Source organism: Anthonomus grandis, chromosome 22, assembly GCF_022605725.1.
Source record: "Anthonomus grandis grandis chromosome 22, icAntGran1.3, whole genome shotgun sequence".
Lineage (NCBI taxonomy): Eukaryota > Metazoa > Arthropoda > Insecta > Coleoptera > Curculionidae > Anthonomus > Anthonomus grandis.
In genome coordinates, this window is record NC_065567.1 from 3,739,108 (window position 1) to 3,755,241 (window position 16,134).

Consider the following 16,134-nt stretch of genomic DNA (forward strand, 5'->3'; position numbering starts at 1 on the left):
GACGTTGATTGTGGAACACCCTGTATACAGGGTCGCACGCAAATATCTCTGTTGCTAAGCCGAATTTAAAACAAAGTTTAAACAAAAGTTGCTAAGGTCACAGGGGGCCACGTCACTGCAATAGTACGTGTATTTTGAAGGTCATTAAAAAAAACAAAACAAAAGTCAAACGTCGACTAAAATGAGCCACCTGGTATAGATTATAAAAAACGAACAGCATAAGCGTTTTGGCAATGATAAAAGTTCGGTTAAACTAGGAACGGGAATTTTTATGTTTTTGTATGCGAAATTTTCACTCTTTTTAGTATTTCCGAAAAAGTAAGGTAATTTGAGAAAAATATAAGGTAAAGAACTTACCTAATTTTTCGTTTACTGTTATTTATGTTAATATTTTTTTTTAGTCTCATTTTCACTGGTGAAATAAGCGAGCTCGTTTTCTTTACCTTCAGCCTCGTATTCACTATCGTCTTCACTACTACTGCCATTAGTGTCACTGTCCTCATTTCCTATTGTGATGACAAGGGGCTCGATTTCTTCCATGATTTGGTCAGTTTCCCAGAATTTATCCTCCACAGTTCTGACGTGGTGGCAAAATTTCTGCCAATCATTTTCGGAAATCGAGGATATAGCATCCTCAGTAACCTCCTTTAAGGTTGTAATGTTAAAATTGCCAGTAGTATTCCGACTTTTTATTAAAAATTTGAGTCTTGCCCAGGCTAATTCAATTGGGTTTAACTCGCATAAATACGGCGCGGCGCGGCGGTGTTCTTAATGGAGTATGCCCATGGGACCTTATAATCCGATCTACTATATAATTTTTTTGGTCACCAGGTGGTTTGTAGCGTAAAACCAAATCGAAAAGATCAAATTTTCTGGCACTTGCATCGTGACTTATATCTATAACATATAGTATATGTAATACATAATAATATACAGGATAAACCTTATTCCACCCCATTTTTTTCAGCCATTTTCTTAAAAAAAAAATTTTTGCCAATCGATATTAGACTGCAAGGGACAAATTTATTTGGTATTTTTAACCCCTTCACTTTAACCCCACGCAGGGGTGACTATCAACCCCAAATCTTAAATGGTAAGGGTATCACTCGACACCCCTTCCTATTTAAGATTTTAGGGTTGATGGTCACCCCCGCATGGGGGTTAGAGTTAAGGGATTGAAAATATCAAATAAATTTGTTCGCCTGAAGTCAAAAAACGATCATCAAAAATTTTTTTTTTAAGAAAATATCTGAAGAAACTGGGGTGGAAAGTTTTCATTAGCTCACCGTGTATGTACATATTATGTAGGTACATTTATATATTTAAAATTTATCAGTTCAAAAGGCTTAATTAAGTTAACCAGGCGATTATATCTCTTTTTAAATAGGATTTTGTTGGGGTTTTATCCTCCTGCACCGAATGATAAGGAGCATTGTCTAACACTATTACCGAATTGGCAGGTATATTTGGGAGAAGTTTTTCCGTGAGCCGTCTAGTAAAATTTTCCCTATTCATTTGGCCATGGTAATCACCTGTGGCCAATCCGGCTTTAAATATTAAACAGGCATTGTCCACAAAACCCTTGTCGGAACCTGCATGAACAATTATTAGCCGACCTAAAATATCATTTAAAATATATATATTTCTTAAATTTAACGGGTCCTTGCCCGTGAAAAAATATATGACTGTAACTTATACACACTGTTTTGTATTGTATGCTTACCCGTTGAACTAATATTTTTTAAAACACCGGTAACCGTATCGCTCTGCCAACATTTCTTGAACGTCAAATTGTTATCCACCCAAGTTTCGTCCAAGTAAATAATGTTTCGGCCTTCTTCACGATATTTTCGTATTTCGCGAAGATATTTGTATCTCCAGGAAAGAATATTGGGCCTCCATTAAGCTTTTCCTCTTATTTTGACACTTACGCCAAAAAAAGCCATTTGACTTTAATAAAAAGCCGAAGCGTTTCCCTGGAATAAGAAAAATTTGCCTCTTCTTTTAATTTTCTTAACAACTTTCTAGTTGTCGGAACCACTTTATATTCCAGGTAAAATCTGGTGATACAATGCCTAACTATTTGAAAATGAAAACTGTCATCTTTTTCGATTACAGTTTTCCGTGGCCGTTTTTTCCCTGGACTGGCTAACATTTCATCAGGGTTATTTTGTCGCCTTTCTTCATCTTCCTTGTGAATTTTTCTCACAGATGATACGGAGACTCCGGTATAAAGGGAAACGCGATCAAGCTTACGCTTAAGAGGCAATTTCATTGAATTATTTGCAGCTTCTTCATCGCAAATGCTAATAACAACATTTTGAATGCATAGTTGGTATACAAAAAGCAATAAAATATAATATAAACTACTGTTTTTTAAGAGGCAGAATGTATTTCACTTTTTTTAAAATAAATTATTATAACTTACCTGTAAACGTTTGCCATCACTTCCCTCGTTTGACTATGAAGGACCTTACCCTCGGTGAATTTATTCATTATAATAAATGTTATTATTCGTATATATGTAGACAATAATAAAACAAACTAAAAAAATTTAAAATTAAAAATTTTTCCTCCAACCTACAAAATACAACCTAAAAAACTCCAAACCTACGAAAATTACACTACCTACTTAAAGATATACACAACACTAATATCAGTTTTTTTAATTAATAGTCACAAATAAAACAAAATAATAAATAACATATAAAATAAACCGAATCCAAGAATCAACGATAAAACCTACGCCACTGTCCACCCTTCAATAGTAATCAATGTTTTGAAACGGCAGCAAGCATTGTAAACAGGTGACAAAGACGCTGGCCAATGAACTGTCGAAATAATTCATAACAAAAACATGGGCGGCGAAGGAAACCAATCACAAGCGTTCAGATTCATAATGGCTGACCCCTATTATACAAGAAGTAGGGGAGTAGAAGTAGGAATGTAGAGGTGGAACGTAATATTGCCAAATTTACTAAACATGATTGGACAAACATTTAATTGTACCATATTTAATGGTAAAACAATTGCGTATTAAAGCCAAAATGGAATAACTATTTAGATTATAATAATTCTTAACATTTTACCCTCTATACCTTGTGATTGCAAAAAAATCTTATATTGCATATTATTAAAAAGTAAGTCCCGCACAATTATGTTTTGAGGTTAAACGTGGCAACGTCGAATATTTTGGACCACATTCCTGCCGCTGTTTCAGATCCACTTGCCAGACTTTATGTAAACAACAATCAACATCGTACCCATCATATAAATTCTAATAATTCTGATATACCAGACTCCAACGAATATGATAATAATCAAAAATCCCACTTAGAAGAAGATCAGAATTATTATTCTTATAATAACCAAAACGAGGAAATTAGTCAAGACACCGTAATACCTGAAAGCGACTACCAAAATATTCGGGCACTTTCAGATCAAAAGCACCCTCCGGAAAACAACAACCAGAATATTATACATTCAGAATACTATTCAAACATTGAATCTAGACGACCCCCAAAGATTTAAAGAAAATATTACCATACAAGGCATAACCAACCAAAAATCGCAAATTACCGAATCTACTCTAGTTCCTTTTGATGCAAAAGACCCGCATAAAGTTTTCATTTTTAACCTGGACATTATCAATTTTCTAGAACATTATCAATGCACAATTGATTTAAATACAAAACAACTTTTTACAAATTTTAAAACAACACCCTTAACAATAAAAGCAACTTCCAATACCTTTCCATCCGAAACTCAACCCTCCCAATATATCAATATATACAACCCAAATACCATTTCAATTGACTCACGCACCGAAAAAATTGTTAAATTAAAATGTCATCTTTCGAATACCGATGCTATCTTGTTAGGACAAGAAAAACAAAAAGTTAGGCTTCCTCATGCCCTAATACACGTCGATGAAAAAGGTGAATTTTTAACAACAATTATTAATGCAATTCCTTAGAAAATAGATTTCTCCGAGTTAACCGTAGAAACTTTAGATTCATCGAATCCAATCATCAGCCTCAATGCACAAGACAATGTCATACCCGAACCAATAGACAGAAGGCATAATATTATAAAAGGTCAATTAAAAACTGAACATCATAACCCGGAAGAAGAAGTTATAATAGAAATCTGCTTGGAATTTGAAGATATTTTCTATCTCGAAGGAGACACCTTAACATTTACCAACGAAGTTAAACATGTAATCGAAACCAATAACAGCAGACCTATCTTTACCAAATCTTATAGGTACCCACAAATCCACAAAGAAGAAGTGAAAACACAGGTAGGAAAAATGTTAGACCAAGGCATCATACGACAGAATTCTGAACATTCTGGCAATTCTGAACATTTGGTTCATTCTTGAGGGTAAATGTACATTCATCGCTAAAACAAATATTTCTTAAAAAATTCCTATCATTATTTGCTCTTTCCATCATTTCAAAACAAAATGCCATTATTCGCTCTTCATCTCCTTCCTGCAGCTCTTGATGTTTTTCGAATTTATACGAATAATATTTGTGTTTTTTTTAAAGTGCGCAATACCGTTGTATGATGTTTATTTACCTCTTGCCCAAGAACCCTCGTACTAACCATCTTGTTTTCCTTCACACTAGTAGAATATTAAGATCTCTATTTTGTGTCGGTTTGGTTTTACCTGAACCGAAAATTTGCTAATTTTGCAATTACATTTAATTGAATAATTCAAGATTTCCTTATTAAAATTTTTTGAAACTTTGCACGAGGGTTTGCCAGATTGGTCTCTTCAAAAAGTTGTCTTACATTTTTTCAATAAAATGTACAGGGAAGCCAATAATTGACCACCTTAAAATTTACATGGGTTTTCCTATGTTCCGCTTGGCGACGCACCACCCGGTATATTAAGTAAGTCTATACCCTATATTAATGTCACATGTATATAGACTCGGTTACCATCATGTATTTGAAAATTCAAAACATCAATACTTTCTTTAAATACGGTCTTCGTCAGAGCATGGCTTGTGTAAGTTGCAAAGATTTATTAATTAATCATTTTTTTACAGACTAGCTTTAATGAATTTTATGCTTTTTCTTTCGAGGACCTATAATACTCCTCTTTGATATAAGCCATGCAGTCATCAAATTTGTTTAGAGTGCTCATTTGAAATTACACAATACCCCATTTAAAATCAACGACGTTGTAAACCATATGCGTTTCAGACAATATAAAGAAATAGTTTTTTTTCTATTGACTGAAGGATTACAAGTAGTTCGTCAACATTTTTTTTCATAATCCTCAAATTAAAATGTATTTAATCTAATCCATGATTTTCAAGGATTTAACTTGGTTTAGAGTATTATATTTTTATGCTATAAACTTTGTATTCATCCACAATGTGATTGAAATCGATGAATTTTAAATATATTTTTTTTAAATACCATTATTGCGGAGATCTGTATTTGTCGGGATTTGTATTGGGTTATCCTTTTTTTAAGGCATATTTTGCTATTAAGATAATAAGTCAATTTTACTTTTATTTGCATTTCTAGCTTGCAAAGCACAACTTCTGTGAAAGCTTGAGTGGCATATCACAATCCCTTGAATCTACAACTTTCTTTTTACAATTGCTTTTACAGTTTGCATCTTTTCTTATTTTTTTTTTTAAATTTGCGTTTTCGTCAAGACATAACCAATATTTTTAATAACCTTTATTTAATTTTACCGTAGTATTTCTGGAGAAGAAGAAACATAATGGCAAAGCCCTTACTAAAATCAGGTATAGGAGCAATTATATTAGAAAATCCATTTTATGGCCTGAGAAAGCCAAAAGATCAAATTCGTTCAAGTGTTCACCATGTATCAGATATTTTTGTTATGGGTGGATGCTTAATTTTGGAAAGTCTTGTATTACTTAATTGGTGCGAGCAGCTTGGTTTCGGACCACTTGGTATAACTGGAATATCAATGGGCGGCCATGTAAGTATTTTTGAAATATATTTCAAGCATACATTCATATTGCTTTTTATTAAATTTTACTTTTTGTAGATGGCTTCTCTTGCAGCAAGTAATTGGCCGAAACCTTTAGTGCTAGTTCCTTGTTTAAGTTGGTCCACAGCATCATCTGTTTTCACTGAGGTAACAGTTATGTCACTACTGTTAAGTCTACTCTTAATTATAAAAAATATATTTTACATTTGCTTAGAGAGATAATTGTTTTCCTTCTTGGATAATAAACTAAATTATTTCATTTTATTAATTGGTAGTTTTTAAGCAAGGGAAGCCTTATACATCATTTTAAAGTCTGAATTTCGAGTGACGCCTAAAGCATACAAGTAAAAGTAAACTTCTCGTTCTTACTAAACCACTTCTTAAAAGTGACAGAAGAAATAAATAATTTTATTGGAAAAATATGCCATAATATTCAAGAAAATATTTGCAATAAAGTAACAAAAGAAGCACAATTCACTAAAATATTTTTTAACTTTATAAACTTTAAATTATAAAACAAAATAAATATTTTCTTAGGGGGTTATGAGTGAATCTATAAATTGGGACATGCTCCAGGCTCAATATATGAGTGATAAAGTTTACTGTGAAGAACTCTCAAAGGCTTGTAAAATAGTTGATGATCCCTTCGCCTGCAACCTTAGCAAGAGTTTTACAGGTTGTATTCCAAATATTTTTGCCACAAAAAAAAATAATATATTTTTAGATTATGAGGTACAATATGAAATGGACTTGGTGGATGAACTGAAACCAAGTTATGTGTCACCATATGAACTGGTAAATATGATAAAACTAAACGGAAGCGAAAGTAGTTGCCAAACCATGGCTTATCAGTCTACTCGTCCCAGGAAAAACATACTTCCAAAACTTGATACTATAAAAAAAATTCCTCCCTTTGTTCCCAGCAAAAAAATAATTGAAATGAAGAAAAGAGGTAAAAAATTCTCATTATTAATATCACGACATGTTCAAGCTGTTTATGTATGCTTTTTAAGCAAAGGAAGCTCTATGGTTTATGAGAGGAATGATGGATGAATGTACCCATCTTAGAAACTTTTCTGTGCCAGTTGATACATCTCTTATTATTTCAATAACAGCTAGAACAGATGGATATGTTCCTAGAAGAGGAGTTTCAAAGCTGGACGAAATTTGGCATGGAGCTACTGTCAAATATCTAGATTGCGGACATGTTGGTGCCTATATCTGGTATAGACATATTTTTAGGTAAGAAATATTAATTTATTTGACCTAAAATCTAACAAGTTGATGAAGATTGAGCGAGCTTCTATTAATAATATATTGTTATAACAATGTAAAGCCTTAATAGTTTTTAAAGTTTTTGGACTGTTTTTCTTTTATGTTTTAGTTATTGACTTGTAATCCGTGAGTTCCGTTCATTATTATAGTGTGGCTCAATATACCCATTTTCCTTACCACTGTTCGTATTTCCTCCGCCCTTTAGTTATAGCATGTAAGGCAGATGTTTTGTTTTTGTTCTTGTTTTGTTGTACAAGAATTTTTATGATTAAAAATTCAGTAAACAAAATATTAACAGATAATAATAATAACAATAATAATGATAAAGAAAGCTTTATTGTTTCAATGAATTACATTGTTATAAACAAAGCAAAAACTAGGTATTATCCTCTAAATACTCTAACAGTCTATAATATGCCTTCCCCAGTATCAAACGCTTTCATTTCCTAATAAATGTATTTTTACTATAATAAATTAAAGAATTATTAATTAATGTTGAGAGAGGTACAGGCAAACGTACAATATGACAACTTCGTAAAATTAATATTATTAGAAGCTACAACTGTATTAAATCGAGAATAGATCAAACAACAGGTTTCTAGAATAAGTAAAGATGGCAGTGTTAATATTTTTTGAGACTGAAAAATGTTTGCAAGATTGAAAATGATTTAACCCATACATAAATATAACTATTCGTTTTTGAGGCTTTTGAAATAGAGTCTCGCTACAAAACCTGCAGAAGCAAATGCTAAAGTATAATAAACGTCCCTAGTAATCCTGCCACCCAATTCACAAGCTATCACCAAAACAGCATAGCAACCACGAGCCTCTTTTCTGTCTCGGCGATGTGCGTAGAAAACTTTAATATTAAATCATTCAAGATACCTAACAAGTTGTGAATCTCTTGAACCTCAGATTTAAAAGTGGACACAGGGAACTGATACTTAAAGGTTAGGATATTGGTCTTAGAAAAATTACTACGAGTTCTAGCAAGTTAGCCTTACACTAATCTCCAAGATTATTCAGATCCGAGCCTTTGATGTGTTGTTCCACAAGACATTAGTATCATCAGAAAATATATTAAATTTTCCAGAAATCTTCAAATTTGGAAGACCATTAACAACACATAAAAACAATGGTCCCAAGACAGAACCTTGAGGCACCCTACGGTGATAGGTTCGTAATCCCATTACCTGATCTGATGGCTTGTATCTATCAGAGCGATAGGATATAAGCCATCTCAAGGCAATATCACGATATCCATAAATCTCCAGCTTGCGCAACAGAATTTCGTAATCAACACAATAGAAAGCCTTTGTCAAATATCCTTGTTAAGCCTTAGATATAGGCTGCCATGAAAAAAATGCATCGTTGGTATTAAGATCGTTTTGGAAGCCAAATTGTTGTTGATAAAACTTAATTTCTCTTCAAAAAACCCATCCGATACTTGACAAGTTTTTCGATAATTTTTAAAATTGTTGATAAGAGAAAAATTGGTTGCTAGTTGGAGGGAGATTCAATATCACCATTCTTAAAAAGAGGCACAACCTTGGCCAATTTAACACTACTAGAAAACATATCCGAAATAAAACTTTAATTCAGAAAATTTGGTATCTGATAAACATAAGCAAGGCATCATGAAGTGCTTGCAGAATTTTAATATATACTTTTTAGTTCATTTCTTTTGTCAGTAGGAAATTAAAAAAAGATTACTAGATGGGTTGTCCATAACATTGAACAGATCAACAATGCCTAAATTAATAACAGAGGGTTTTTCATATTAGCAACAATAGTGATGTAAAAAATGTTTAAATTTGTATATGGACAAGATCTATTGCTACCTATTAAATGCCTTACAACACACAACTCTCACGCAAATTAAAGTAATTTCTAAATATTTACAAACACCTCATATTAAGAGAAGACACTTTCAAACCTCGAGTAAACCAAACTTTACTTACTCTTCTCTTGCAAATCTGAAACGGAATGCTTTATCGAAGGTCGCGGTGTAAAAGAGCAGAATTCCATGTAGTAACATTTCATATGCTGGCAGAGGTTCGAAAGTTAGCTTTTAAAAATACTCTTTTTTAGTCCTTCGATTGTTGATGACGATTTGAGATAATATTAAAATTAATAATAACAGCCTCATGATCCGAGAGACCTGAATTTACAATACTGGTGGTAACGATTCATCCAGTCTACAAAAAAATAAAGTACAAATACAAAGAGTCGATCTTGCCTTCTGAAAACCTATATAGAACATCTGATGCTGTTGACGATATGAATTGACCAGACAAGTGAAAATTTAGATAAAAATTTAAAAAATGTTTCTAGACTAAGCAAAGGCTTTTGACACTGTGTGTCATGACTCCCTGAGTTAGGGGTTCGGTATTCCAGGTCTAAGAATTATTTGGTGGATAGAAAACCAATTTTAAAAATAAATCATGAATTTAGTGACCAATCAAATGACAAAAAACAATCAATGTCAGGATTTTGATTTGTATTTTACAGGGAACAGTTACAGGGCTCATACTTTTCATAACATATGTTAATTCACTTACTAATATTCATTTTCAGGAAATGAGAAAAGTGATGAACTTGCATGAAAAGGCTCTACGGCACGTTACATCGGATTAGAACCTGCACTGGGAGTGCCAAGAAGCACACTCCTTAGTGAGATCAGGGACTGAGTGAAAAGAAACATCAAGCTCACTGGACATAAATGAGACAGCTATTTTTCTTTTGTTTTGTTATAATTTGTTGGTCTGCTGGGTATTTTTGGTAAACTGATATGAAAGCTAATACGGTTAAAAATGTTAACTTTGGGCATCTAAATGTCCGATCACTGTTTACAGGCTTTGATCATCTTGTAAATTTAATTACGTTAACCAATACTGACATTATGTGTATTTCTGAAAGCTGGTTGAGCGATTCTGAGTTTGATAATTTTCTGATACCGAACTACAAGTTTTTTGTAAAAAATCGACGTGGTAGGAATAGGGGCGTGGCTGTCTATGTACGACAGATTTTTGAAAGCTCTTTAGTTTTTGCTGACATTGACTTTTCTGACGATTTAGAGTGTTTATTTATTAAAGTAAATATAGGCAAGACAATTTTTCTTGTTGGAACAGTCTATAGACCACCAAGGTCAGATTTAGGGCGTTGTGTTGAATCTCTTGATGATATATTATCATATGCGTGTCTACAGTATGAGAATGTTATTATCCTGGATGATGTTAATGTTAATCATTTAAAAAATAATATTTTACTTGATTGTCTTACAGCTTATGATTTTACTCAGTTAATAAATGAGTCTACTCTTATTGCTGGTATTGCTCAAACACATTGATGTTATCTATTTTAATAAACCTTCAAATGTTACAAGTACAGCAGTAATTAACGCGGATTTAATTAGTGACCATCAAGCTATATTCTGTAGTATCGAGATTACGGCACAGAGTATGGAGATAAAAACGAAACTCTATCGTAATTTTAAACATTTTAATAAAGATGATTTTTATAAGGATCTGAATAAAGTTGTGTGGGAATTATCCCACACAACTGTAATACACAATATCAATAATCTAGAAGAAAAAATTCAGTATCTTACTAATAATATTTGCTCATTATTTGATGGACATGCACCCTTTACGACGTCAAAAATTTCTAAGCCTTATACCTCGTAGATAACTGCAAATGTGCACATGCTTTTTATAAAAGAAAAAAATAAGACATTGTCAAGTTTTAAAAAGTCTAAACATTTGGCAAGAAAAGAAATTATCTGGAATTTCATCAGAACATCAGAGATAGTAAACAGTTATGGAGAGCTATTAATAATCTAAGCCTAAAAAATGTCTCTAATCGTTCTATTCCTTTAAATCTCCGAGATCCAAACAAAATTAATGACTATTTTGCTTCAATTTATAGCCCGTTAGGTAGTTGCCCGGAAGACGTTGCTAATTTTCAGAATAAGCAATTTAAGCATGATCTAAATTTTTCATTCCCATTAGCCCAAGTTGACGCTAAAGTTTTGGAAAAGTTTATACAGCCGCAAATTTATTACTTTTCACCTCCAATATTATTCCGCATAAGCAATCTGGGCTTAGAAAACAACATAGCACGACATCTGTCTTACTAAACGTTACCCAAGAGATAATTTCTGCAATGGATAAAGGTGACTCCACAGCACTTATAATGCTTGATTTTTCCAAAGCATTTGACACCTTGGATCATCATTTGCTTTTGGCAAAATTGGCTTATTATGGCTTTGATAATGTTTCCCAAATGTTTTTTAAATCCTACTTATGCAACAGAAGGCAAATGGTGGTCTTGGAAGATCAGACTTTTTCAAATATCAAATATATAACATCTGGAGTACCTCAGGGATCTGTTTTGGGACCTCTCTTATTTCTGATGTATGTTTCGGATTTGTTTAAAGTTGTAAAATACTGCCAGATCCAGGGGTTCGCGGATGATATGCAAATTTATCATTCTTTTAAAGCTGAATCTCTATTAGAGGCATCAAATAAAATAAACGACGATCTTTCTACAATTTCCTTATTTTCCTCTTAAAATAATTTAAAACTCAATCCCTCAAAGTGTTGTGTTATATGCCTTACTTCTAAGAACAAAAAAAGATTTGCATTGGACGGTTTAAACCTTCTTGTGGGAGGTAATCAGCTAAGTATGATTAAGTGTACAAAAAATCTTGGATTGCTTTTGGATGATGAATTGCGCTTTAAGTTACACGTTTTTAATGTCATTAAAAAGTCATACTATTCTTTAAAGCCATTGTATGCAAACAGAAATATAATTAATTTTAAAGTAAGGAAAAAACTGTGTGAGTCTTTAGTATTACCTATTATGAATTATTGCAATACTTTTAAAGTTTATTTTCCATGTTTAGAAAAAATCACTGCGTACCGTTTGCAAAAGATGCAAAATCAAGGCTGCAGATTTATTTATGGACTAAGAAAGTATGATAGAGTCTCTGCAAGGCTATGCGAACTTGGTTGGCTACGCGTGGAAAATCTATTCTCTTTGTAATTGGTGATTTTTATGCATAGACTGCTAGCGTCGTCTACTCTTCCCTACCTTCGCGAAAAACTTACTTTTCTGGAAAATTTTCATTAAGCAAATCTAAAATTTATAAATAAGTTGTCAATTCCTAGATATCGAACAGCCTTCTTTCGTCGTAGTTTTCTGTATAATGCTGTGGCAATTTACAATGACCTTGTTCCGAATCCTATAAAAGAAATGTCAGTAGCGGGTTTCAAGGAAAAACTAAAGCTGCATTTTTTAACAAAACATAATAGCTAAATTGTCAGTAGGTATTTCTTATTTTATAATTTTTGATTTTTATGGAACAATGGGTGTATGTGAAAATTCAAAACAACTGAAACAAAAAATACATGAAAACATTAAAAATGGATTAAGTCAATCTCTCAATTCTAACACCATTACTAATATTTCAGAAATTCTTAAATGTGTTAGTGATGTTTTAAACGATACTTTAGTACTTGTGTGTGTACTTTTGTACTTTAGTGTCTATTTATAGACCTCCCAATGTTCAGGTATCTATTTCCGACTACGAACGAATATTCTCACATTTAAAGGAGCATTGTATTATAGGTGGGGATTTCAATGCCCATCATACAGCATGGGGTTCTGATAGCTCTAATAATTTTGGTACTACACTAATTAACTCCTTAGATAATTTTCAGAATTTAGTTATTAGGAATCAAGGGCAACCAACCAGAGTTGGTGGTCCTAATCAATCTAATTCTGCTATTGATGTTACTATTATTTCATCCAATCTGATTCAATATTCAGATTGGAAGGTACTTCAAGATTCATATGGTTCAGACCATCTCCCAATTGTCTTGAATTTAAATAACTTTAACGTTAACAATACTAATATTTCTATACAGCATTTGGGTTGGAAACTTACACAAGCTAACTGGAATAACTATAGACACGAAATTGATCACAAAATGTCTTGTATAACAAATAAACCTGAATACAAATAATGAAATTATTGAACTTATTTCTAATATAATAACAGAAGTTGCTAATAAACTTTTCCCCAAAAGAAAAACACAAAATATAAGCAAACTATACTTTAAAAAGAAATCTAAAGGAAGGTGGATTAACTTTTGTAGTAGTCTTAATACTCAAAGCTCTCCAACAAAAATTTGTACTAGGGTAAACTGCATCCGGAAATCTCTGGTTGACAATATAATGATAAGGAGCACCTATTTCGGTTTACCAAGATATTCCGAGAAAACAAACTTTCATCTTAAAAGACATAAAGATACAAGTCCTGGTCCCGACAATATCACATACAGCATGTAGCTAAATCTTCCTAATTCTGCCAAACAATTTTTAATTAAAGCCTTTAATAGTGTTATTATTGATGGAGAACATATTAATTCCGCAATAGTTTTAATTAATAAGCCGGGTAAACCAGGTATATTCAGACCAATAACTTTGTCCTCATGTATTAATAAAACTCTTGAGCGAATTTTAAAAAGTCGTCTGGAGTGGTGGTGTGAGTCTAATGGCATCTTTCCAACCTATCAATTTGGCTTTTGTAGGGGTAAGAGTGTTAGCGATTGCTTAGCACATCGTGTTTCAGACATACAACAAACATACTCAGAAAATAGTTATTTGGGTATGTATAATTTTGTTAAATTGTTAGCAGCCAGTTCTTGGTTGTTTTCAACATAAAATGGCTAGCATGCATTCTTAGTACATCGTGTGATCTCTTTTCCTCTAAGTAATAGCAGATTTAATAAAGAAAAAGCAACAATTAAAACAATTGCTGGGGTCAATGGTTATGACGATAAGATTATTTATAAGCTGATTACAAGACGTAGGTTTAAAGTTAATCTTAAAAACTCTGCCACATTTCAAAAAAATTAAAATAAGCAAACTTTTGTTGCAATATCATACGATCCTATTTGACGAGATATATTTTATTCCTTGACGAGAGGCTTTGATAGAGTTTTCAAAGACTTAGGTCTAAGAATGGTCTATCAAAGTTCGGCCAAGTTACGAAATCTTTTAGGAAACCTAAAAGATAAAATAAAGACCAATGAAAAGTCTGGGATCTATGAGATTAATTGCAACGATTATGATAAAAAGTACATAGGACAAACCAGAAGATCAATTAATGTTAGATTTAAAGAAGAACATGTAGCTCATGTGAAATATGGAAGAGTTGAAAAGTCAAGTGTGGCTGAACATGTTTTAAATATTGGTCACTTTGTAGGAATAGACAACTTAAAATTACTTAAACCAGTTAATAACAATAGAAAATTAGATGCATACGAAAGTTTAGCAATATTCAAAAGTGAAAAAAAAACATTCTTAACAGGGATAAAGGTCCAATCCCTTATAGTCATTTATATAGTTTAGTTTATGTTTAAAATTTGTTCGGCCATGCTTCATTGCTGTTTCCGCTCTATTAGTTACATCGTTAGAGAGTTTTGGTTAGTAGTAAACCTGTCTCGTAATTTGAGGATCACACCAAAGGTTCCAACCATAGGACTACTGTATTAGCAACCTGGTTTATTATGAATGAGTTGCTATATTAGAACACGTGGCTAAATGTGCCAATCACAAGACCAAAAAACGAAAAAAAAAACATTCAGCCACTCTCTCAAATTGCTCATCGAAACACGTTTTCAGCAGTGATTTGATAGCTAAGTCTCTCCATAAGACCTTTGATTCGTTTTTCTAACACTTCATCTGATAGACTTAGCAGGTGTATCAGGCTGTTGTTAGATCTAATTTGAAAGGAGGGCAACCCGACTCGCTTCGTGGAAGCGCCCGAGTGCCCGGTCCCAAATTGTCCGCCTTCCCAAACATTGTGTCCGTGCCGGAAGGCACATATGTCCTTTAAAATAATGTAACTGACATCAGTGTCAATCACACTCAGTGGCCGCTCGTCTTAAGGGGCCATTGAGCCAGGGCACTGGTCGTAAAAGGTATTACATATATTTTAAAATTCTTATTATGTATTTTTAAAATTTGTTTTAATCTCAATAATAACTACAATATTCAACCAAACAACTGAAAAAACAATGCATTGTCGGCATATATAATTTAAATAATTTTAATCGTAACAAAAAAAGGAAATAATTCAAGCCATCCGAGCATATTGCGAAACGGCTTCGCTGCTAATATGCCGATGTATTTGAAAGGGTCAGTCCAGGTCACGCCGCCGTTGTGTTTTTAATACGACGGGATACGTTGGAACCGAGCACAAACGCGTGTGGCTCGGGTATATTGTTTTGAGCCCTTTTATAATGCATTTTGCATTTTAGGTTCGTGAATTCGCATTAAAGTGTTGGGTGGTTAGTACCTAAATTTAAACTGTACTTTTAAGTATTTTTTGAGACTGAGGGAAAATTAATAAATTAAACAATTTACTGGCAAATTCTTTTTCGGCATACCCGCGTCAGAGGAGAAATTTCAAATCGGAATTTGTGTTGTCTTAGAATTAGCCTTGCGAGGTCATGATGAATTCTTCCAATTCATCATGACCGAGGAGGATTTCGAAGGAGTTTCTCGGGAATTAATAAATTTTAGTTCTCAATTAGATAAAGATTAATAAGATCATTTTGACAAAGCAACAGTGTTTAAAGGGACTTCTCGGACTATTCAAAATAAACTATTAGATTGTATGCTTGGTAATTACCACTTAAAAGTGCCTAAAGAGGTAAAAAAAAAACAAATTATCTAGCAATTGCCGATAAAACTACGGATGTTCCAGACAACTGTCCCTTAGTAATTATTTTGTAGATATATTGTCTCCCGTAAGCCATTAGAAAGATTCTGAAAATTTTTAAACCTTCGTTGACTTAATA

General features: G+C 32.8%; 1 protein-coding gene across 3 annotated transcripts in view; it reads left to right on the forward strand.

Annotated features, from left to right (window-relative positions):
• LOC126748186 (protein ABHD18) overlaps window positions 1–16,134 on the forward strand; it is a 41,549-nt gene that overhangs the window by 18,897 nt on the left and 6,518 nt on the right. For 2 of the 3 annotated variants that reach the window (XM_050457237.1, XM_050457239.1), the window contains 5 exons: window positions 5,726–5,974; window positions 6,044–6,133; window positions 6,524–6,662; window positions 6,711–6,938; window positions 7,000–7,228. In XM_050457237.1, coding sequence (XP_050313194.1) covers window positions 5,726–5,974; window positions 6,044–6,133; window positions 6,524–6,662; window positions 6,711–6,938; window positions 7,000–7,228 — 935 coding nt within the window. Of the gene's footprint in view, window positions 1–5,725; window positions 5,975–6,043; window positions 6,134–6,523; window positions 6,663–6,710; window positions 6,939–6,999; window positions 7,229–16,134 lie in introns of those variants that run through there. The other variant, XM_050457238.1, reaches the window with a different exon arrangement.